This window comes from Falco naumanni, chromosome 1 (genome assembly GCF_017639655.2).
Source record: "Falco naumanni isolate bFalNau1 chromosome 1, bFalNau1.pat, whole genome shotgun sequence".
Lineage (NCBI taxonomy): Eukaryota > Metazoa > Chordata > Aves > Falconiformes > Falconidae > Falco > Falco naumanni.
The window spans coordinates 87014843-87039671 of NC_054054.1; the positions used below are offsets into that span (position 1 = coordinate 87014843).

General features: G+C 52.2%; 1 protein-coding gene across 3 annotated transcripts; it reads right to left on the reverse strand.

The window, feature by feature from the left end:
* Nucleotides 1–467: 467 nt before the first annotated feature.
* TBX1 (T-box transcription factor 1) lies at nucleotides 468–24829 on the reverse strand. Of its 3 annotated transcripts, XM_040602981.1 has the most exons (9): nucleotides 24724–24829; nucleotides 23276–23404; nucleotides 21660–22122; nucleotides 18229–18330; nucleotides 16682–16853; nucleotides 16292–16447; nucleotides 14906–14973; nucleotides 14621–14721; nucleotides 468–13847 (listed from the first exon to the last, which is right to left on the reverse strand). In XM_040602981.1, exons 2-9 carry the CDS (start codon nucleotides 23307–23309, stop codon nucleotides 13405–13407), a joined length of 1539 nt encoding a protein of 512 aa, XP_040458915.1. In that variant the 5' UTR covers nucleotides 23310–23404; nucleotides 24724–24829; the 3' UTR covers nucleotides 468–13404. The 3 variants fall into 3 exon arrangements, with proteins under 3 accessions (XP_040458915.1, XP_040458905.1, XP_040458896.1); XM_040602971.1 differs by lacking the exon at nucleotides 24724–24829 and having other exon boundaries at nucleotides 21660–22071; nucleotides 23276–23520; XM_040602962.1 differs by lacking the exon at nucleotides 24724–24829 and having other exon boundaries at nucleotides 23276–23520.

Below are 24829 nucleotides of genomic sequence, written 5' to 3' on the forward strand. Positions count from 1 at the left end.
ATAACTGAAAGGCTATCAGAACAACCTTGATTTGTTCACACTTCTGTCAGTTTCTAACCTAAACCAACAGCCAGGAATGTGACTAGGGACGGCCTTTGGCATTTATGAATTTCATTATGTCTCCTGTCACCTCAAGCCTCACAATTAATCACAGGAAAGAAAGGGAAAAAATCTTCCCCTGCACTGCACTGCAAAGCTATGTAAAGCTTTTACAGAGCCAGTGCTAAATCCTTTCCGTAGACTGACTAGCTGAAGGATTTAAACTCGGCAATCCAATTAGCGCCCTTCTCCTTGGAGAGTTAGGGCTAAGTTTCAGCACGGCAAGTCTGGGATTCAGCTACACAGCTCCCATTAGCATTTAGGGGAATGGCACGGATAAATCCTTACCCACATAGTGCAAATGGCTCCATTGACTCGTCATCTCTACAGTCATGGAAGCTGAAATTCATTCATGAAGGTTTTTTTTGTTTGAATCATGAAGCAGCATTTGCATTCTTTTAAAGCATATTAGACATAAAACTGTTTGTTCGTAGACATCCTACTGTTGTATTCAGTCACAAAGTTGCAGTTACAGCTGTCCCACTGAAGCAAGGTGTCCTGGAGACTAGAACTCAGCTTCATAAGCTGCAGTGTTCTGTGTCTAGGCTGTGCGCTGTTGATAGTTTACTGGAAATTTGTTTCTGCCTCTGTACAGAGCTGGACATCAAAGAAAAAGTTGACAGAATTGTAGTGAACAGCAACATCAAAAGAATTTAGAAATTATTTCAGGGAGAACACACAAGCAAATTAAGGTCCAGGTCTGCTATCCAGCTGTGCTGCACAGGCAGAGGATACTGTTAGACTAAAAGTCTTACACACCAAGCCCGATGTTCACTCCATTACAACACAGAAACGAGATACTGTTGCCAGGCTTTTCTAAATAAAACTTGGCTTTACATATTTTGGAGTGTGATGACACTTTAAATAATGCATTTATTTGATTGTTTCTTTACTATTTGGCAGCTGCATGGAGGATCACATTGCGCTTGAATGTTAAAGCCCAGTTTTGAGTGATCCTGAGTCAGGGAGAGGTACTGGTATTCACTACATCTACCAGACAGTTGCACAGATGTTAAGTGCTTCACCCCTCACCCACCTCCCACACAGAGGAGGAACTACCTACGCTGTACGAGAGGCTCTACAAGCAGCCTTACGGAATGGGACAGGGTCCTTCTCCACAAACCTGCTGCTAGGAGGAACTTTTTTCTTTCTCCTCTTTCTTAAAGTAAGTCAGAATTGACAGATAAACAAACAAACAAACAGAGCAAACCCTGTCATGTGTGGTCCAGGGACCCATCACAGGGAGTCTGCAAAGAGCTTTCCTTCCGGCTGGCCTGTCTGTGCCACACCACACACAAAGCCTGTCAGGCAGCCTTGAAATGTCTCCTGTTTGTCTCCCGCTTGCGTGGTGCTCTTGAAAGAGAACACAGTGAAATTCTGCTGTACGAGAACAATTTCACAATCACGTAATATTTAAAAGGACATACCCCAGTAGATACATGCTTGGGCTTTAGTCTCCTCACCACTTAAATTATTAATATTTAACTTATTTATTTATAATTTAAGACTTGTTTAACTTATTTATTTATAAGTCTTCACCCTGCTCTGTGCTTTAACCTAGGTAATCACTGCACCTTTCTAATCAACAACCTTGAAGTGAGAGCTGATGAAGGCCTGTGCCCTAAAAAGCACTGTCAAGCTGGTAGATGAGCACTACCCTGAACTGAGGGTGTGGGGAGACACACAACCACAACAAAAAAACCCAGCTCTGCATCTCCTCAAGCATGGATCTAGATGTCCTGTTTCAAAAACTAGCATTTTATCACCCGCGCAGCTCCAAGGTACAGGGTTAGAGGCACAGCTGCTACCATCACTTGGCATGGATCACGGATCAAGGCCAGGAAACGCCTTGGACTCCTGGTACAACACGCATGGGACTGCTCACTGCTGGAGCCCAACTTGCTTTGGGGCTATCTGAAAACTTAGCTTCCAAGCAAAATTTACGTTTCCACAGCTTATCACTCAAAAAAGCCCAACCCAAACCAAAACCCAAAAAAACAACTCCAACTGTCAAGACACAGTCAGTCCCTGCGTTGTGAACCCATGCTCTGTCTCCTCTCTCAGCTGTGCATCCCAGCTACTAAAAGTTCCTTTTTCTCCTCTTTCCAGATGGACACCAGAGCTGCTCTGCAGTGGCCGGGGGGGTGGGTGGGGAGGTGGCCTGCAGGGTGCAAACCTTCCTCTTCTCCATGGCAGCAGCCTACACTGTTGGGCAATTTACACAGAGTTGAGCTGCAAGTTTAATGCTCATGCAGTGGAAAAGGAAAGGAGATCCAGGGTTCACCCACCTTAGGCAAATGGTTATTGTTGGAAAGAAGAAGGACTAAGCCTGGTGCCCACAGAGAACTCGTCGCACTCTCGTCCTTTTGGCAGGAAAAAGCAGAGGCACACTAGAACACAGTGTAAGCAGCCAGAAGCATTTCAAGAGTGGAGCGAGGACTAAGATGCAAACTCCTCCAGCACTTCAGGGCAGCTCCACAGTTCAGCACACCCCTGTTCTGAACGCCAGTGATAAGCACCTAATGAGGCTCTGAGGCCCTGATGCAGCCCGGCTTCTGGCACAGCTGGCTGATGGGCTGGCTCACAGCCCGCCCCAACGCAGGTCCCAAAGCTGTACACAAAACGTGTCTAATGAAGGCCTGTGCATCTTATATCCACTGTGAGAAATAACTGTTGGTGCAAATACTATGATATTGGCACAGTGGCAGCCCCCTAGGAATAATGAATGAATACCTCACGTCTTAATATGAGTGCTATTAGATGAAAGCCCGAAAGTTAAGAACTTCTGTATTACTTCCTCTGAAAAATGCCATTTACTGTCAATGTCAGTGTCTACAAGTAATTATGGAGACTTAGAAGGGATGTTTAAATTTACTAATAGGTCTTTTGGAAGATAACTCTAAAGAGCACATGCCTTCACATCCAACTTAATGCCCTTTGCTGGGGGTTAAATATTAATGTTTGTCTGACTAGGTAGATTTAAAAATAAACCCAGTCATGCAAGCACAAATTGAAAATGAGGGCATGAACTGCATCTGTAATCTTCCTAGCAGGCAGACACAGAGGAGTTTCATTGGCTTCAAGAGGAAGGACACGTTGCAGAGCTGCCTGCAAGAACAGACCCATCCCACACTTACTTACTTCCCACTACCAAAGCACTATCCATGTGATACTTTTGCACATTACGATTAACTCATTAACGCTTCACATCACTACTGATTGTATTTAAACACTCAGTAAAGGTATTTTTTCCCCACCTTACAGTTTCCTTGAAATGAGCAACAAGACTATATTAGTTTGATTTAGAGTTGAGCCTAAATGCCATAGGCTGAATGTGAATTACAGTCTTATAAAAAAGTTTATTTGCATAAGGAACTGACCTGGACTTCCCTAAAGTAGAATGATTTCCAACAGGAAGGACAGTCTATATTGCTATAGACTGTAAACTACAGCTGTCTAGTTGCATCTAGGAAATTAAAAATTACTTTTTCTGAAAAACAACAACAACAACAACAAAACTCTTTACAGTTGTAACATGAGTGTGGTTATCATTCAAGATTTAAGCTGACGTGCTAGCAGGAAGGTTGTGAGTGAAGAGCCACCTTAAACTGCTTGGAGTTAGCTCTGGAATCTCACCTGCCAGAAAGGCACAGGGCTAGCCTGTACCTGGCCTAAAGGATTCAGGAGTGAAGGCGATGACAGCTAAATTATTACAAAAGGCTTCCTCCCAAGAATCACTGTCTTTGGCACTATGAGAGGGAAGAAAGCAACTAGCATTTGTAAACTAACAGAAATAAATCCCAAACACTAGCATTTGTGCAGCAATTACATGGAATATTTATCACTACTGGAATGAATGGTGATCTCTGACCCTCTCACATTTTTTTGCAAATGAATCCATTAGTTCCAACCCCTTTCTCTTATCAGTACATGAGCTATAAAGCACTGCAGTCCTATGTGTAGATGAGCAAGGAAAGAGGAGATTAATTGAATTTGTAGTAATGAGTGAAAAAGGAAGTAGGCTGGGGACTGCAATGTGACAGTTGTTAAATTTAGCCCTATACAATGCAATTGCTTCAGTAAGCGGCTAAATTACTCTCTGCAGCTTGACTTGGATTGTTGCAAAGGTTTGAGTTTTAAAAAGCAGATTTTTATACTAAGTCAACAGTGTCTTCTGGACTGCTTTGGTTTTTAGCACATTTAAGATGCATCTACAAAGCCAACTTACAAATTAATAAATCTTTGCTTTAATTCAGTCTGCCAAGAACCAAGATAGAACACTGACTACTGCAGGAGCCATGTTAAGGATGTAAACCAAAGGACTGGGGATTAGACAAGGATTACTGAGTGCTAAATCAATGTGTTTCCTTTTCTGGCTGTGTGTCTGTGGTGTGAAAGTATGGATCGTTACATAAAACATGGCACATGACTGCCTGGATTACTGCTAGACAATGTTACAGCAATGCTGAGACTCAAAGTTTGATGTTTAAGCATGACCAGTGTGCTACTGAGAAAGTGATGGCAATGACCAAGGAAGAAGGCATGTTTTTTCTGTTATGTGCAATATTCTGAAATTCCAGCCTGGGTCCCCCTGCTAGATGTTTTATCTATGCCGTGTTTAATCCATGCCCCACTCTTCTGGGCCATGATGGAGGTTTCCTTCATAATGTGAAGAAAACTATCCAGAATTAAGATCATACTGGGGTTTTTTGGCAATGCATTTAAGGATTTTACACTATGAAATTAAATGCAAAAAACCCCTATGTCTGCACTATCATATACAGCAGATTATAGAAATGTAACTTTTTAAATAGACATAAACTGAAGCATCTCGATTATGAAACCTGCCAACAACATCAGTGTGGAGCGAACAGCCACATTCTAGACACCAGATTCTTTATCCCCTGACGTTATCATGTACTCTCATCCCTTCTCGTCAAGACAAGACCAGCAGCCAGAGTTTGGGCTGGTCAGTCACACAGCCATTCTTGTGTATGGTTTTATTTACCGCCACCCCCTATCAAACACCACAAAATACAGATCTGTTGTTTGGCTTGAGCCTTCTACTCCCCTATGCATTTTTGAAGCTATCACCAGCCGCGTTTACTCAGCTTAAGAATTTTGTTCCTGAGTAGTGACACCCCCCCATATACATTTAGTAGTGATACACACCCCCAAATGCTCATATATTAACCTAATACATGCAATTAATAATATGCATTTAATTAATAATTATGTGTTATTAAAAAACATAGTTGGGACCATAGCAACATAATCTCTCAGTTGCGAATGCTTTGCTCCTCTGATCAATGGTATGAAATATATCTCTATGTTCTATCAGTGTACTGCTTTATTCTGACTTATCTCGGGGGAATTTGAATTACAGTTTGCTATTAGAAGAGAAAAGGAGGGGGTGAGGTGGCAAATCAAAACAAAGAAGCAACTTGCCCCTTTAAGTCAGGTGACACAAAGATTCTGGAAAGCACAAGGGACCTTGAAGCAAACCACCTCCAGCAAAGCACCAGAATCCTTACGGGAAAAGGACAAGGATGGCAGGGAGGAAAAGTACCTGGAGTTAGCATACAGTGATAGGTCTGTCTTTTTAAAACTCGTACACCAGCTCATTTCAGCTTCAGAAGTCTTTGCTTTTACCTCCCCAGCATCCTTTTTTAAAGGTGTTGAACACTAGAAAATCCTGTAAACGGCAGCCTACACCTCTAAATAAGCCTGTGCTCACCCACTGGAGCATATATTTATTTCTCTACTATGAATAGCCATAATGCCAAATGTTACAGTGCCACACGCGCTGCAGAAGAACCATCCCAGACCAGTACTGACTATCTCCTTACAGGAGAATGACATGGCAGTGAAAAAAATACTAATTCTAACAATTGTCTATTACAATGTTAAGTTTAATTAAAACAAAACTGTTACATTAGATGGAGATTACAGCTGGGTGCCGTTTCCTCCTAGTTTTTATTCACAGTATACGTAAATTAGGGCAGCAAAATACTTAAGTCCTTCCGTACTCTCTGAACGGCAACAATCTCTTACCTACCAGCTGCAGGGCTGATTGATCCCGATTATGTTCAGATCAGGGAAGCTAGGGAGGATGTTAAAATGCTGAGCTGTTATTCTGCTCCATAGCTCTGGCACCCCATGCATGCAAAGGTAAGTTTTTCCAGGCATCCATGGCACTGCCTGCTATAAACATGTTCTGACATAGGTAGGAGGAAGGTTGGTGCGTTGGGCCTATATAATAACTTTAAACATGGCAGAGAATGTGGACATGGCATTTGTCTTGACAGTAATTAAAAAAGTTGCTGATATGAAATCTCAGTGATTCATGGATACATTGTCTATGTTCAGAGAAAAGCATCTAGGCTGCTTTTAACATAATACTTATGGCAAGTATTGTCTCTTCAGAATTTTTTGCGTCAGATATTTTGATGGCATGCAGACTTGGCATCACACTAAATAGAGACATTGAGTCTTTATAGTTTTATCTCTTGAGCCCATCTGGTTTGAAGTAATTGACAACAAGCAGGAAAGGAAATAGAATGAAAGACCCACTTCATGTTTGCCGAAATAAAAGAAATGTGTAAGGCAGTGCTCAAATAAAATCGGCCTGGGAGGAGGGCTGCTGCACTCTCCTCTCACCACCCCTCCTCTACCCTTTTAAGATGTCTGGAACAGGACAGCTTCACCTGCAAGCCCTCGGCTCTCCGTGCTAGCTCGCACTGCCTGCTGTTGGAGCTCAACCACCAGCTAAAAGGCGGCCGAAGCAGGCAGGCAGAGCACCGAGGGAGAAGGGGAACCGCCTGCCCCCCAGAACGAGGGACAATGGGAGCACTAAGTGAGCAGAGTAAAAAAAAAGCAAACGCGCAGCCCTTGTCCAAGCTAAAACTTCTAAAAAAAATAGTATCACAAACACATCATGCAAAGGCCCTTCAGTAAGTTTTACATGTTGTTTATTCTGTTTTTAACTTCCTTTTGTAATTTACAGATACAGCCCAAGGATTTCAGTCTGAGTACCTGGGCACTTGTGCAATTCCCCCTGGGGCGCGCAGGTACAGAACACAGCAATAGCACCCTGAGTGTCCTGCCCTGCCCACTGAAACAACCCGCGGGTAAGTTACCAGAACTGGCTTCAGTGTGAGCATCTTCGGTTGCAGGAAAACATACCCTCTCCTCTCCACCTACCAATGACCACCAAGAGCTGTTCACACAGGAATTACAGAATTCGGTAACTGGAGCTCAGGCTACAACAGGCGTTAAAGGGCACTTGCTCTCTCAGTAAGGCACAATATATGAAATTTTTGTCCTCACAGAGGTGAGGAGAGGCTATCCTTTACCAACTACAGAATCACTCTGGGAGCACAAGATGGAAGTTGCCATACAAGTTTGTGTCAATTTATACCATGTAGCAGCTAGCCCTGAAAATGCATATGCTCTCTTTCCCTCTAAGCTGCTCTGTCTCCTTATAGAATTAGGTTCTAAATGTGACTTTTCTGGCTTTTGTTCTTAATCACTTTGTTACTAGTTCAAATGTATAATTTTAACCTAAATAGAAGTGAGTGATTTATTGTAATTATTTTGTATAGGCTGCTCTTCTAAACTTTTTTTTTTTTAAATCTGGAAAAACATTTAATTTCCCATATGGAAAGAACACATCTATCATACTTTGCTCGGATATACTTGGCTGACTATTGCACATATATGCAAAACATATGTGACATATTCAAGGCTGAATTTCATAAAACAGAAATGCTATGAAATGTGATATAATAAATATATTACACAGACATATGTGGCCAATTTATAAAACTATGGTATCTTTGGTAAATTTATAATAGGTCATTTCTGTTGGGGGGGGGAGGTGTGTGAGAGCGCATTTTTCTGGCATATGCAACACATACAGTACTTTACATAAACTTCCTGAAGGGAGGTGAACCTTTGAAAAGCAGACTTGTACGTGTACACACATAGTGTATATGGGACATATCCATATTTTTCAAAATTAATGTGTATCTTCAAAACCACCTCTTGCTATTTGCATTGATTATGTGTACTACATACTGGGCAGGGGAAAAAAAAAAAGTATGAAATGCTATTCTTGGAGATTAGCAAACCTCTGATACTTAACTAGCTTCCCACAGCCAACAGGTGGCTCTCACCTTAACAGAGAGCACATTTTATAAGCACACGCTGTGCTTATGAAAATGGTCAGTGATAGAAATCTTTAGGTATGGTCACTTTAATCTAGTTGTGTCAAACACCCATGTAAATTAAATATCTTACTAATTAATTGAATTATAATAATTAAATGAAGGAAAAAACTGTGTATGTTTAGAAAAAGGTTACATACATACGCACATACTAGCCTCTACACTAGTAGACTGGACTCTTCATAACACCAGCTTACAGCAACAGCTGAATTATTGCTGGCTGATTATCCTCGAACTATAACTCACAGACTATTGTCCTTCCTTATTTGTGCCCGTGTGCTTCAAAGCTCAGTTCGTTGCTTTATAAAACACATCTACATTTTTCTCTCAAGTGATTGCCTGTTTGCAAGCTCTGGCACAAGTTCTCTAAGGTTTCATTTTCTGCGTGTGCGTGGTCCAATTCGTGCGATGCCCAGGTCTTCCCTCTGGAGGGAGCCTGCTCTTCAAGCACAGCCGGGCAGGGGGGCGCGGCTGCCGCGATGCCCATGCGTACCCCGAGCTTACCTGCCTGCACTGGCAGTTCAGCACGAACGGCGGGTCAGACCGTTGCACCCACTGTCTCAGAAGGAAAAGCAACAACCACCCTAGTGTGTATGTGCACACACACACACACAATTTCCCCACCCTCCACCCCTGCCGCGTTCAACAGGCTTACAGCAGCTTTTTGAGCTCCTTGGACAATGGTGTCAAAACTTGCTTCGCAAGTACTGCTGAGTTAGCTCTTCCAGCACTCCTCCGGGCTGCGTCGCTCAGCTCCCGCCCCCCCCAACCCAACCTGCGGGTGCCCAACTTGTTTCTAACCTCCTTTTCTTATTCCTTCCAGACCAGATCAAGGAGCGACCGCCCCTTGGCCAGGGATCCTGGCATCACAACCTGAGATCTACCTGCTGAAGAGCATGAGGTCTGTTTGGAAGGGGGAGGACGGCATACCAGCTGAGGCAGCCCTGAGCCATGCAGCCCCACTAGCCATGCACCAGGAAGCCCCCAGCTCATGGGAGACCCACACTGTCCCCCAGTGGCCTGGCGGCGGCAAAATGCCTTTTTATGCTTACTGCAGTCCTTGGGTCATTCTCCACACTGCAAGCCACTGTTACACAGACAGTAAATAGCATGAAAGATGCCAAAGTACTGGTTCCCCTGTCAATGGCCGTGTGTATGCATATTTGAGATTGACTGAAGAGATGCCAGTGCCCCAGGATGCTGAGAGGCATCTACTGAGGCCCACTTCCACAGTTCCACCCAAAACAGTTCTAAGGTCTCCCTGAACAGGAGGAAAGATTAGTAAGAACATCCATGAAGTGTGTAAACAGTGTGCAAGAACACTACAAGCACGCATAAGTCTCATCCCCATGCTCCCATCCAACACTGAATTTAGTCAGATCCATTAGCAAGGCGAAAATAAAACCACCACCACCACCGAAAAATCATTCCTGAAAACCTGAACTATCCCCAGTGTTTGGGGTAAATGATCAAGTGAAAGCCTGTCTTGTTTCACCTGTGGGTGCCTAATCCTATATTTACCCTCTGAGGTAAGCGATGCAGTTCTCAGACCTTTGCAGCAATCAGTAAATTCAGCCTGTACCTCTGGAAAATGGAGTCACATGGCTAAGTTACACTCTAGCCCTGTTTGGAAGAGACAAAGGGTGCTTGTAACCTCTGTGCTTGGGCCTGTTCTACCAGCAGCTTTTAAATACACAGTGTTATGCGTGACTTGAGGTGACCATAAGTGGAAGTATTGTCTGGAAATGCTGCAGACTTCTTTCCGAGTGTATGCTATGGACCTTGGTGACAGCATGTACTGAGTGAAGTTTAAACATACTTGTAATCAAATCATACAAAGTCATTTTGCAAATGAAACTGCAATGCATCTAGATAAGGCATGGCCTATACATGATACATTTTGATGAAACTGGCTGACAGGTAACATGAAATTAAAAGTGTTACAGATTTTCTGTGATTTTCAAAAGGCTTCTGCTAGTCAATGTGCAGCATTATGGGGGTTTTGTTTGTTTGAAATGGATTTTTTGCTGTGATAGAAAAACAACCCTGCTTGCTTTCCACAACTGCAACACTCCCATGCAGTGAGACAGATGCAGCTATACAAGGAGGAATCACTAGTCAAAGGCCGGAGGAAACTGGCTTAAGGACTAAAACACAACATGAAACAGACTGCTAACGTGCTTAATAGTAACGTAGATAAGCACCTTGCATGTAGATGGCCTAAAACCAAGGTTAGAAATACCATTTTCATGGTTAAAACTGTAGTCTTGATACAGCTCCATAGGTCTCTCGTTCCCATTCAGACACAGGACTTATGCAGTGGTTCTTCTAGCACAGAGGATAGACTAGTGATCCTGAGGGCCCACTGCCCACAGCCATAGGCTGAAGTTCTGTGATTTTCTCTTCTTTTAATGGAGATAAATTAAAATTCCTACAGTCAAGGCAAGGACCTTGTGCCACTTTCGATAAGAGCACAGTTTAGTCCTGGTGTCTTGGGTCATGCAGTCTTCTCAGTTCTTGTGCAGTAAAGTACGTTTGAAAAGGTGCGTGCCCAGTCTGCACTGAGAGCCAGTGGCACTTGTTGCAGCACTCTGTGTATGTTTAAAGAAAGCTGGTGCTCACCCATACAAATGGAAGTGTATGGTATCCATTTCAACCTGGGACCCAAACCCCGCAAGTTGTTGCATAATGACAGATCACTATACCCACGGGCAGCTCCAGCAACCAGGGAGAGAGAAGGGAGGGAGCAGTCACCTATCGTGATTCACTATTTGCTCAGACTAAAAGACTCCAGTTTACTATCCCTCCTTATTTATATGACATCACTTTGTAAGGAAAGTTTAGACTTCAGAGCAGACAAACTCACAAATATACCCAAATAATCAAACAAGAAATAAAAGGAAGAAAGAAGAGGAAAAACATTTATAAATGTCACTGTCCAATGTCTTTTCAATTTAAATGAATTATTCAATTTAAATGAATTTAAATGATTATCTACATATATCTACAAATATCTACACATATCTACACTGTTTGCAGATATGATTCTTTGGTTGTCTTCACTTTTTTCCTACACTGCAACTATCAAAAAAAAAAAAAAGGTGTTTGCATAATCTTTGCAAGAAATAATAAATATAATAACTTCATTAAACGTTTGACCAAAGCTTTGGCACTAATCAGTTTACAGATAACAAGTCATACTGAAAACTCTGAAAGAACAGCAGCAAAGCAACAGAGCACGTCTGAGAGCCATTTCCCACTAATAACAAGCACAAGGCTATTTTACATCAACCTTTCTGAGAACATTAATTATGGTATAGTCAGACACTAAGAATCTCACAACTCACTGCAAATGTCAAATAAAATACGTATTTCTTGCGCAAGTTTTTTCATGGATCCATATATATATATTTTTTATAACAGAAAAAAAATTACATAAAATATTCATGTTAGCCTGTATCCCTTCATAAACCCTTCCAAAAAGTTTTGGAAGCCCAAAGCCCGCTGCCAGAGACAGAATAAACATTGCTATTAACACTGCCACCTGCACAAGGGAAAGATCATGTTTTAAAAGGTTTGTAGTGAAAATACACAAACATGGATGAATAGAGGACTTGGAAAAAAAAACACGAAAAAACAACCACCCTCTTCCTTTCATAGAGTCACGTGGAAAAATCAGAAAAGTGTTCATAATACTGTATACCAACACAGCTGAGGAGCTGCTCAATACCTTCTCTGAACACAAAGGGACTGCCTTTCAGTGAGCATCTGACAAAAAACACAAGCCAACCATTCAAAAAAAAAAATCACTGGAGAAACCGTGATGAACAGGCCCATCTTTTCAACAATAAGGAAAGACTACTGAAGTAAGATATTAAAGGGAAAAAAAAGAAAGAAAAAAAAAAAAAAGAAAGTACTTACCAGCATTAAGAGGGAAGATGCAGCAAGCAGGTAGATGCAGAATAGGTGCTTTGGGACTACTGCAGTTTGGGTCAGCCAAATACAAGGGGTGAGACATTCTGGGGAAAAAACCCTGAAGTTCCTCTAATAGGCACCTCTCAACAGGTGAGCTTCAAGAGCTCAGGAAAGGACGTAGGAAGGCAGTAGTGTGAGGCTGCCTGTGAAGCAGCCGATTTACAAACTATTGCTGAGAATACACAGCCTAAACTCTGCAGGTATTCACCCCACCCCCAGGCTGGTTTTTAAACCTTAGCATCCGTTGCTGTGAAGCTGTAGATGGCTGCGCTCTTGGCCATGGGCTCTCCTCAACAGCTCCAGAAAATGCTGTTGTGGTTAAGCTGCCCCAGTGAACCCCAAAACTCACGAGGGGGTCAGGACCAAAGGAGAAGTGGTCAGTTTGTTCTGACAGTGAAGACTCAAAGTGTTCCCTTAAGCTAAACTCTGCTTCCTCTCAGTCTCCTCGAAGAACCACCTGAGCCAACTGCGGACGAGGCCAAGCGTCTCCAAGGTAGAAGAAAGCCTTAGCATCGACACGTGCAGAATTAATTACACTCCATCCCCGTCACCGGGGGCTGGTGCCCGTCGGTGCTCACCGCTGGCCCCGCAGACCCCCCTGCTCGCTGCTAACGCTACACATCCCGCTGGGGTGGGAAACACCCGTGGCACGGCCAAAAACGGTGGCAACGGCAAATCTCCATCAGGAGACCCGGCGGGCGAGCGAGAAGGGGGCAATTTACCTCACCGCTGCCGCTTCCCCGTCCTCCCGCCGCTTCCCAGCGGCCCTACGGTCCTCCGCGCCCGGCGCACCCGTGGGGCATCCGCAAGAAGGTTAGGGAGAAGGGAGATAACGACATATGGCTTCATTTATCAAAGTGCAGCTGCAGGCCACGCCGCGACGGGGAGCACCCGTCACGTCCCGGGCCCTCACCACACGCCGCCGCTGCCCTCCCTCACGGCCCGCCAACGGGGTGGGGAGCGGGGCGAGAACCCCGGCTTCCTGCGATTGGGCTCTACGGTTGTCGATCAGGTCAAGCTGGCCTATCAGCTCACTCGTAAGGCGGGAAGAGAGGGAAAGGCGGGAAGGGGGGAGGACGGTGCCGGGGCGCGGGCGGCGCCGTTATCTGGGCCCGTAGTCGTAGTTGGCGGGCGCGCCGGCCGACGAGTACATGTTGGCGGCTGCCGCCGCCGCTGCCGCGTTCATGTGGTGGTGATGGTGGTGGTGGTGGTGGTAGCTGTGCCCGCGGATGCTGGGGAGGGGGTAGGGGGCGGGACGGCTCTTCGCCCCCAGGTAGTGGTCGTAGGCGGCGGCGGCCGCCGCCGGCGGGTACTTGTAGGGGTGGTGGTGGAGCGGCTCCGAGGCGGTGGGCTCCAGGCGCAGTTCGTGGTGGGGCGGGCTGGGCCGGCCGCCCCCCGCGCCGCCCAACGGCACCAGCCCGCCGGCGCCGCCCGGCAGCGCGGGGCTGAGTACGCGCGACATGAGCTGCTGGTGCGCGGCCTCGGCGTGCAGCGCCGTCCCGGCGGCCGCCTCCCGCTCGAACTCCCGCCGGCTCTCGGCAGCATCTGCGGGGGCACACAGCGTCAGCACGGCCGCCCCGCGCCCCCGCGCACACACCGGCGGCGCGGAGCTAGCAAAGCCAGCCCTGCAAGCGAGGCGAGCAGCAGCGTGGCAGGCACCGCGGCGGTGGGACAGCACCTGCTTTCTGACTGGGATGCGTGGAGCTGCATTGACTGACGAGCTGGTGCACGCCTGACATTTTTGCAATTGTGTAACACTAAACAAATACAGACTTCCCTTTATTTTGCAGGCCCGGAGTGTGGTGGAAGAAAGGCCCTTGGCTGTCTTTGCAGTTGTTTGCTCTGCGTAATGGAAAAGGAGTCAATGGGCAGAGGTGCTGTTCGACCTGACTGCAGCTCCCGCGTGGGAGCGGGGCGGCCCAGAATGCACTGCCGAGCTGCGTTAAAAGGGCAAAGTGAGGAGAAGCCCGTGGCCATTGCTGCATCCCTGCCCGAAAAGCTGAACTTGCCACCAAAAAGTCAGAAATGGGATGCTAAAGGAAAAGGGCAGTGTTTTTTTAAAGCAGCAGAGTTGCTTAAGCACAACAACAGTGAGTGCTTGAGACATAGGAAGAATGAATTAGACTATACAGGTGCTAGTTTTGTTTAGAAAGCAGGTGGTAGCGCTAAGCTCATTAGCAGGGGGGCTGTATCCACTGCAGGTGGCTGTGCAACAGCATGTCGAGCAAGGACAGCCCCAAGCAAGCATGCACTGAGGCTGGCTGTGCACACCAGCAGGGCCTGGGGGTCAGGTTGGCCCAGCCACTGGGTGCTCTCACCTTTCTCTGTCCCATTCTGGTGGGCTGGAGAAGAGACTGGATTCCGGGATCTGGCAAAAGCACTCATGAGAGGAAGGGCCCCTGGCCTGTGATTCCTGGGCCTGGAAGGAGAAGGGGACAAGTGATACAAGCCAATCATCCAACAGAATGAGCGCTTGGAGTGTTGCTGCTATGAGTGTGGTGCCCCCTCCCCCAACTCTGTGCGCGTGTTGTGCAAATGCAAGCTGGGCAGGTGCACGTGAAACTAGGGGTGAGAGTAGTCACAGAATAAAGACACAGCCTTACCAGTCCTCAGGGTCACAGTCTCTGAATCCCTTGGCAAATGGGTTGCTAGCAATCTTCAGCTGCGTAATCTGTAAGGAGAAGCACGAACATGTCTTAAAGTGGCACACATGGGGCTCCCTGGCCAGACCGTGAGCATGTCACTGAGCAGGCTCTGAGAGCCAGCAATGCCTGGTGTACCAGAGAGGGCCCAGGTGGCTGGTGGAGCCGGGGCATGCTCTGTCACAGAGCACAAACATGTGCTTTCCCTCTGTTAGAAAATGTGGGCTAATACGCTATCTAATATGAGTTCAAGGTGAAGGGAGAGGCAGCCCCGGTCAGCTGCAAAAGCTGTGCAAATGCACTTGTAAGAAAATGCCACATTATATGGGTCACCACCCGAGCAGCTAAGACAAATCACTGGATAAATCATACTTATGTATTTATTTAATTCGCCGGGGAGAAGGCAGGACATTTTCTATATTTAAGCAAATCCACGGATAAAGTATGTGATTGTGAGTTTCCGGAATGGGTTGAAAAACAAACTTTAAGCCCCTCAGTGACAGTTCCAGCCTTAGAGGTCAAACTGATTGAAAGCAGGAGAGAAAGAGCAGCTGTCCAGAGCCATCAGGCAAATGCCAGCCAGGGAGGGACTCCGGAGCCTCTTAAAGGCACAGCCCTGCTCCAGCCCCGCCGCCTCCCGGGGGCGGGGTGCCGGCCCGCCCGCAGCATCCCGGGGGGATCCGGCTGGACCTGCTGGGAGCCGCTGCCGAGGGTGGCCCCGCCGCTGCTCGGGGACAGCCCGCGGGCGGCCCCGGCGGCGGCTGCGGCAGCGGCGTGGAAAAGCCCCCGCTATGAAATCCTATTTGCACTCGCGGCTGGGATTCCTGCTCTTTACATTACACTGATGCGATTTAAAGAAGCGATTGGATTAACTGCTGCCCAGAAAGCCGCACCAGATTAGGGGGAGTGGGTTGCTTTGTTTCGTTTTGTTTCGTTAACATGTAATTCCATTCTGGGGAGGAACAGAGCTGCGAGCTTAGAGAAGTAAAATCGCAGATTTATCCAAACAAATTGTGAGTGACGTTTCGCAGCGGGAAGCCTGTAGTTTCCCAACTAGCCCCAGCCTCGGGTTTACATAGGTAATGAGGTCCCCCCCGGGCGGGGGGAAGCTGGCGATGGGGCTGGAGCTCACGTCTCTTCCTCGGCAAGCAGCGATGCAGCTCTGCGCAGCTCCCCGGCTATCGGGTTCCTTGCGCTGCCCCGGAATGGGTTCAGCAGATGGGAAGGAGGGGGCGGGAGACCCCCGCCGGCCAGCCGCAGCCCGGGAGCTGGACGAAGGGGCTGAGACAGCCCCGGGGCGACCCCGACCCCCGCTTTTCGTTGCCCCGAGCCCCGCGGCCGCCTCACCCGGTGGTTCTGGTAGGCAGTCACGGCCGTGAAGCGCGTCTCCTCGAAGACGAAGGTTTTGAAGTTCTCCTCTGCATATTTCTCACTGTCTTTCCGGGGGTCCACGTAGACCACGTGAAAACGCGGCTGGTATCTGTGCATGGAGTTCAAAATGATCTGAATGATAAAACGAGCAAGGAGACAATAATTGATCCAGGCGGAGCATGGAGAGAGGAGAGCGCAGCCCCGGCCCTGCCGCTCCCCTGCCCGGGGGCAGCCGGGGCTGGGGCAGGAGAGGGGTGCAGAGCCCCTGGGGAGGGGTGTGGGCAGGGGCACCCCACGGGAATCGCGGCGCTGGGGCTTCCCTCTGGCACAGCCCCGTGTTTGATACCCTCCCCCGGGAACACTTACGTGCCCGTTGTCATCCAGCAAATTGTTGGTCAGTTTGAGTTTATCGAAGGAAACGATCTGCTTCATCCACTGCGCCCCTTTTGCCGGGGAGTCCGGGTGGTAATGCACCCTCCCGGGGGTGGCGGGGTCGGCTTTGCCGGCCACCAGCCAGGAGGAGCTGTGGAAGGCGTACCTGCCGGGAGGGGAAGGCACCCTCAGCCACAGCCCGGGGACTCCTGCCATCCTGCAGCAGCCCCACAGGATCCGGCCCGGGAGGGTCCCCCCGGCCAGGTGAGGGGCAAGTGCCGCCTCCCCCATCACTCCTGCTTCCTATGGCAAAGAGAGGAATGAGCTCTTCTCCACAGCCACACTCGGTGGGGCGAGGGGGGGACAGGGGGGGACACGACACATTTTATCAGGTTGCCAATGGAACTGGTGGGAGAGAAATCTGCAGGACAAAGGAAATTTTTAGCTACCTGCACAGACTTGGGAGAGCAGCCACAAAAGATCCCACTTCCTCTAAAAAAATAGGGTGAAAGGGAGCCCTTTACACAGTAATGTTCTGGCTTTAAGTAAAGAGTTACGGAAAGTTATGTGTAGATTAATAGCAGGTCCAGAGTTTAGCAGCCTTGTTTCATTCTTTCAAAGTACATATTCAACAGTAACATTTAAAACAGAGAAACCAATCTTCTATCCACGTGTTTACTTTTAAAGCCAGTGTTTGCACAGGGGGAATTAGACACCATTGGACTCGAGCAGAAACATTACTTTTTAAAGATATACTCAATTGGATGTTATATATCCCACTTCCCTTGACAAGCAAACATTTCTAGGACGCCCTGAGAATTTGGATATCTGTCTAAATATTTATATATCGGACCCTGCGATTCCTACGCGGGCTGCCTGCTCAGCGTCCTGATCTGAAGCTAAATACATAATGCGCCTTTCACTGTCTTTAAATTAAAGGGGTTCCAAACCAGACCACATCGCTACCTTACGAGCCGCTGGTTTCCAAGGCCTTCCTGCGCTGCTGCTGGAAACAAGGGCAGGGTTTTGTGGCTCAGATGGCTGGGTGCCTTTCCAGAGCACAAACCCCACTCTCTTCACCCAAGCACCAAGCAGGCACGGCACAGCCCTGGGACACCCGTGAGTCCGGCACCACCAGACCACCTGCCCCAGCCAAGAGGTTACGGCACCCGAGGAGCACTGGGGGGGGGATTTTTGTTAGCGAGGAGCACTGGGGGGGATTTTTGTTAGCGGGTAATGAACATTTCCCAGGTGGAGACGTGGAGCAGCAGGACAGGGAGAGCTTTTCAGGCCAGGACAAGGTGGCTCCTGCACTGCTGCCCCACAGAAACCTGCACTTCTGCCCACATCACCACCGACCTGGCCCTGGCCACTGCAGGCATTGTGCGAGAAAGCCAAGGGGGGCCCTGTGGGTCCATGCCCTGCGCAGGTGCACTGCTCCCAGCCCCAGACTTATTGCAACGGTGTGAAACAGACCCCAGGCAGCGGGCAGCTGCATCCCACAGGGCTGAGCACCACGGGGCAGGCAGGGTATTACTTGCCGGTATCGCTTGTCATCCACAGGGACAAAATCCATGAGGAGCATGTAGTCAGCCATAGGGTCCATCCCGAATATCTTCACCTGGAAGGTGGGGAACATGCGCCTAGCAGAGAGAGGAGAGAAAGGAGAGCTGAGTGGAGGTGCAGCAGGGAGCCCTGAGGGGCCAGTGCAGGTACGAACACCCTCCCCCTCCATCCTGGGGGTGCTCACGGCCGGGTGTGGGAGTCCTGCAGCCTTCCTGGCCCTTCCTCTCCAGCTGCCCCAAAGCCCACTCAGCTGCGATGTCAGGTCCCCTTGCAGGAACCGCCAGCCAGAACAGGAGGAAAAGGCAAATGCGGCCAGGCAGCGTGGGGAGAGGGGGTGCCAGCAGCATCCCGAAGGATGAGCCGGGGCAGTGCTGTGTGGCCCCAGCCTCTCCCACCAGCTCTGGAACAGTTTGTGTTGGACACCTGAAATATCCTGCCACAGCGGGATGCAGGGGCTGGGGGGAAATTAGCAGCACCATCGCCTTTGCCATGGGGAGACAAAACTGAAAAGAATTTCCTCCCTGTGCTTTCCCCATCCTTCCAACTGACCTGATTTGAGGCAGATGCAAGGCATTATCCTGTCTCTGCACCCACACCTGAGCTGGGGGCACAGCCCCAGGAGGCTCAAGCAGCCCGGGGGGGGGGGGGGCGGGGCACATCTAGAATCTCCTGTGGGCAATGTGAGGGGAGCGAGTCCCACTTTTGCAGCTTCTGCTCCCCCACAATCTGTGCCCATTTTAAAGCAGTGGTTACAGCAGCGGTTTGCTCCCTGGGGCCAGCAGACTACCTCCTGCAGCCTGGAGGGGCAAACACAGCCCCTGGCAGGCAGGGAGTAGAGGGCAACAGGGGTCTCCCGGCAAGCCCCCTCCCACTCCACTTCGTTGCCAGAGCCCGGTCGGGCTCACGGTCCCCGCAGCTTTGCGGGGCAAAAGGAGAGCAGCAAGGAGCCTGAAGTCCCGAGCAGGAAGGTTGGCCCCGGGGCTATCCCCACCACTCTGCTCCATGGAGGCTCCTGGAGACCCCAGGCTAAGCTAGGGACGCAGGTCCCACGCTCAGGGAGGGCACAATTCCTTCGAGGAGCTGTATTGGGGGACAGGCTAAGGGAAGGGGCCGGGGAGGCCCCCCCGTCCCTCCCTCTCTCTGTACACACCGAGGCCCGGAGATGGGGCCTGGTCTGCGGCTCCCTGGCAGGACATGCCAAATGTAAGCCCTCGCAATGGGGCTCATCGTGGCTTCGGTTTTGGTTGATAAGTTTCTTTTCCTGAGTAGGAAACCAAGCGAGCGACAGCGGGTGGTATTTCGGGAAAGGGGTCTGCAGCCGTTGAAAAACCAAACTCCAACCACCCCCTGAAAAAACAACCCAATCAAACCTGAACATGGAGAGCCCCCCCCCCCCCCCGGCTCATTCTTGGGGCGCACAGCCGGCTCTGCTGTGCATCTTCCTGGGGCTTTTTTGGTTGTGTGCCCTTGCTCCCCGCCCAGGGAAGGCTGCCTGCCGGGACGATGGGGTGGGGGGACTCTGGCCCCACAACCCCTTCCAGTCCGGGCCCGGTGCTGTCTGGCGGCATCAGGATCGAGCGGCTGCATCTCCCGCTCTGTAACGCTTTAGCTAACTCGGGAGGATGTTCCCAGTCGGTCCCTCTGTTATTATTATTTTTAAAGGTGTAAAAGCCCCCATTAGCTCCAGTTCCGGTGTTTCTTGTTTTAAAACTTAGTTTTAAAACAAACAACTCGAGATGATAAGACCACCTAGACAAACAGCAGGGCCAGCCCAGAGACGCTGGGAAAGAACAGGCTTCGCAGTGCCTTCCCTGAGCTTTTTCCTGCTGATTTTACCCCGTTTTCTCCAGTTTTCACCCGCCTGTCTAGAGATTTGTCAGTGTCATAAAATAAACGAAGAGAAGGGCAAAAAAGCCCCTGATTCAAATTGAGCTGGTTCATTTCCGAGCCATTTTGGAGCAGGGCAATTGCAATCCTTTCGCTGTCCCGGGAGAGCGGAGAACGTCAGATCGAAATGCTCCTGTTTGCAGAGTCTCCGCCTGGAGCCTGAACGACCTTTTCCGCTAAGGAAAGCAGCGCCGAGCCCGGCGCCGGGCTGAGGGGCCGCGGACGGAGTCAGCAGGCTGCGCGACCCGGCGCCGGGGCAGGCACCGGCTGCGGGAAATCACGCCCGGGGTCCCCGCAGCGCAGCGCCGGCTCCTCCGCCGGCCTCCGCGGTGACTTTTTGTTTTAAAAAAATTAGCAGATCGCTAATTAAAAAAAAAAAAAAGCAACGGCGTATATGTAAATATATTTCATTCTTGCAGCTTCTCGACCCTCAAAACGGCTGGAGGGAGAGTGGGAGCGCACGGCCGCGGTCATCCCGGCGGGATGCACCCTCCTGTCCCGGCGGCGGCGGCGGCACAACCCGGAGCTCCAGCTGCCGCCGCCGTCCCTGCGGCTAACTGAGAGCAAGCACCGGGGGATTTGTTGATTTGTTATATTTTCTTTTCTACCCAGCTGGATCGCTTTAAATCAAGGGAAGAGAGCAGCGCCCGAGCAATGCACTCGCCCCCCCCGAAGAAAGCGTTTGCCCGGAGCCTGCACGGGGAAAACTCCGGAGCTCTGCCTGGGCCGCCACGGCCACGGCGCTTCCCGGCGATCGCAATCAAATGCAGTAATTAACAACCCTAAATGGGGCTCCTCTTCCTCCCCCACCCCCCCGTTTTGCTCGTTTCTAACGCTGTCGCATCAGCCGCCTCCTTTGTTCCCTGGCCGCGAGCCGGGTCCCGGCCCGCCGGCGGAGCCGTGCCGCGGTGGCGGGTGCAGGGCCGCGGAGCGCCGGCATCAGCCGGGCTCGTTACTCGATAGTCGGGAAATGCAACAGTCCTGGAAGACGTTTGAGGGCGCAGAATTAGGGTCTGTTTGCGTCCCCGCCGGAAGGAAAAGATCTGCCCGTGCTAAAAATCAATTTAGTTGCAGGTATTGCGCGGGACGGTTTGTTAGCTTTTACTTTTCCCGCTGTGCCGTTGCTGTCCGCGCCAGGAGCACCATGTCCTCCGCAAACGCGGATCCCAGTCCCATGCGGGATAACCAAAAGCCGAAGGCGCCCGGCGGAGCGCAGCTCCCCCGGGCCGGGCCACCCTGCCCGCCGCCCCCCGCACGCCCTCGCCTCCGGCCCGCAGGATCGCGCATTCTTCTCCGCAGCACCCGAGGCCTTCGGCTCGCAGGAGCTCGTACATTTCTCCGCGGGAGAAGCACTAGGATCGAATGACGGCAACCGGCGGGCCCAGCCGCCCCGCAGCTAGCCCTTGGTCAGCCTCGATTGTCCCCCAAACCGCGAATGCAGCCGCCCCGGCTCGCCCGGGTGCCCGCGGCCGGGGGAAGCGGCTGGAGAGCCGGGGCCGCCCGGGGGCTCCGCACTGACCTGCCGGCCTTGGTGACGATCATCTCGGTGCCCAGCTGGTTGAACTCGTCCCACAGCGCCTTCATCTCCAGCTGGACGCTGACGTTGGCCACCTTCGGGTTCTTCTTCACCGGCGCCTTGGCCGCGACGGCCGCCCCCGCGGAGCAGCCCGAGACGGCGGCCGGCCCCGCGGCGGCTCCCCCGGCGCCCTCGGGCGGCTCGGGGCCTGGGGGCGGCGGGTTGGCTCCGGCCGCCGCCGCCGCCCCGCCGAAGGGATAGCCGTGCTGGGGCTGGGGCGGCGGGTGCGGGTGCTGCTGAGCCGTGCAGGGCTCGTAGTGCGGCGGCTCATGCTGTCCGTACGGGTCCCCCGGGGAGGGGGAGAGGTGGTACCCCCCGGAGGCGTTCAGGCTGCTCAGGCTGTTGGCCGTGAAAGCTGCAACATCGCAAAAATGGGACAGCTGGGTGAGCCAGGGGCTGGAGATAGCTGAAATCATTCCAAAAACAGGCCGTCAGGGCTCCGCTCCGGCTCCCGCTTTCCCCCCAGCTCCGCACCGCTCCGCGCCGCGCCGGCTCCGCGGGGTGCCCTCCGCCTCCTCTGCCCCGCGCCCAGCCCAGCGGGGCGCCTCCCCCTTTCCGCTTTGCTTGGCCCCAGCCCCGCTCCCCCCGGGGCAGGCGGGGAGCTCGCTGCTCCCGCTGCCTGCCTGCCTCGGCTCTTTTCTTTTTTTTTCCTTCTTTTTTTTTTTTTTTTTTCTTCTTTGCAAATCCGAGAGATCTGCCAAGAGCCGCGGTGCAGAGCCCGTGCTATCTCTGCAGAAGGCCTCCTTCGCTGCAAACGATTTGGGACAAAGCAAACTCCCGCCTACCCTCACCATCACCCCCACCCCCCCAAAAAAAAAGAGAGGGGGGGACACACACTCAAAGAAAGAAACCAGTTCTTATTTCCGTGTAACTAGGGTGCTGCAGGTAGCGTCCCTAGCTCTGGGGCGCGGGGCCGTGGCTGACAGGGGAAGGCGGATCTGGTTTGGCAATCCCCCCTTCTTTCCATCCGCGGGCGAGGGAGGGGGAACACACGGGGACCAGAGGAAAGCTCTGGGGCCGCGCCGAGGAGCACCGGGACGGTCCCGGCTGCGCAGCCCTCGGCCTCCAGCTTGAGCGGGCTCTGCAGCGCATGACAGGCCGCCTCGGGGAACGGATGGCTCCTTGGGATCCCCTCTGGTGCTGAAAGGCTCCTCAGGGTCCTGGGAAGCTCTTGACTTATTTCGACCGCGGCCCCCAGGCCGGAGAGGGGCTGCAAGAGCCGGCAGGAGCCGAGCCCTGGCCTGCTGCTGCCCTGGGCACGGCTGGTGCTGTCGGAGGATGCTCCAGCACCTCCAAGGAGACGCGGGTCCAAGCGGCGAAGCCGTCGGAAGCCGCCACCGGGGCACGACAGAGCCTTTTATTCTCCAAGGGAGGGCTGCGGGGTGCCGGGCGCGCCGGGGGACACGGCGAAACCCCCTCCGACCGCTGCCGCGGGCAGGCCGCGCTCCGTGCGCTCCCTCCGGCCCGGCCGCCGGGCCGGCACGCGTGAAAACGCTCCGAGACCCGGTGGCCGGGGGGTCCCGTCCCCGCAGTCCCGCGGGGCCGAGCACGGCGCTCACCTTCCATGTCCCTGGTGACAGTGCTGAAGTGCATCTTCTGCGGGCGGCAGCGGGGGCGGGCGGGCGCGCTGCGGCTGCCGCGGCGCTCCTCCAGCGCTCCCTTCCCTGCTTGCTCGGCGGCGGCGGCGACTGAAATCAGAGAGGCGATACTGAAAGCATTTGCCTTGGGAGACAGAGGGCTGTTTTCGTCCATAGGGGAGACACCAATGCAGGAGCAGCAGCCGCGGCAGCCTCCCACCACGAGCCCCCCCTCCCACCCCCTCACTCCCCTCCTTTCTATCGCACCATCCAGGGAGGTGCGAGCGAGACCCCCCCCTCCTTTCAGACAGGGGGGTGTGGGAAGCTTAAAAAAAAAAAAAAAACCTGCAACAATAAACAACCCAAACTCTGTGCCCCCCCTCCTCGGGAAGGGCGTTGGGGAGCAAGAAACTTCCCCGCGCCCCTTTGCAGCCAGCGCCGAGCGCCGCAACGGCCGGATCGAGCCCCGTCAGCCACAGGGGACCGGGGGTAGGGGTGGGGGGATAAATAAATAACCCCACGAATTTCTTCCCTGGGTTTTCAGTTTCTCAACCCCCAACTTCGTTCCCTGCGATTTATTAATTTATTTTCTCTCTCTTCCCTTCCCCCCAACACCACCTCCTGCTTCTGCCCCCCCGTCCCTTCCTTTTCTCCTGCACGTAGGGAAAGTGGCTCCCTTATAGGCGCTTTCCCCCATTCAGTGGCTGGGAGGCGTCACATGGAAGCCGGGGGTGTTTGCCTGCAGAAGCGGCGGCGGCGGCGGCGAAAGCGAAGTGAAACTCCTGCCGAGACGGTGTCAAAGGGCCGGGGAGGCCCTTCCCCGCCTCCCGGGCACAGCGAGCGGCCGACGGGGAGGGATGGGATGTGCTGCGGGGCGGGCGGAGGGGCCGGCGGTGTCAATCACGGCGGCGGGAGCCGGCCGACGGGAAGGGAAGAGCCGAGCTCAGCCGAGCCGAGCCCGGCGTCACGCTGCGGATGTCCGGCACCGAGAGGGGGTGATTGCTCCCTTCCTCCAGCCCGCAGCCACGGCGGGGCTGCGAGCTGCCCGCTCCGGCCGCGGGGGCTCAGCGACTGCGGGGACTGGCAGCCCGGGCCGCCGCGGCAGGAGAGGGCCGGGCACGTCGGGGTGCGCTGCAGGCGCAGGTACCGCCGGGCGCCGCAGGGGACCGGGGTGGGAATCCCCAGCCGCGGGCCACCAAGCCCCCAAAGCACCCGCCGGCATTCGAGCGTTTCCTTCTCCAAAAAATGCGGAGAAAACGGAAAGTAACCGGCGGGGCGGCAGGCGAGCCCTTGGCCGGCCCGGCGTGAGAGCCCGCTCCGTCGGCAGCACCTGCACGGCCCGCCTGGGCCGGGGGCCGCGCTCCCCCGGCCGCCGGGGACGGCCGTCCCGGTTCCCCTCCCTGCCCCAGCGAGGGCGATGGGCTACTCACCGCCCGGCACCGGCCCCTCGGAGCGCTGCGGCGTTCCCCGGGCCCTTCCTCCGCATCGGCGCGGGGCGAGGCGACGCGCCCGCCCCGCGGGCCCAGCCCGGCTCCG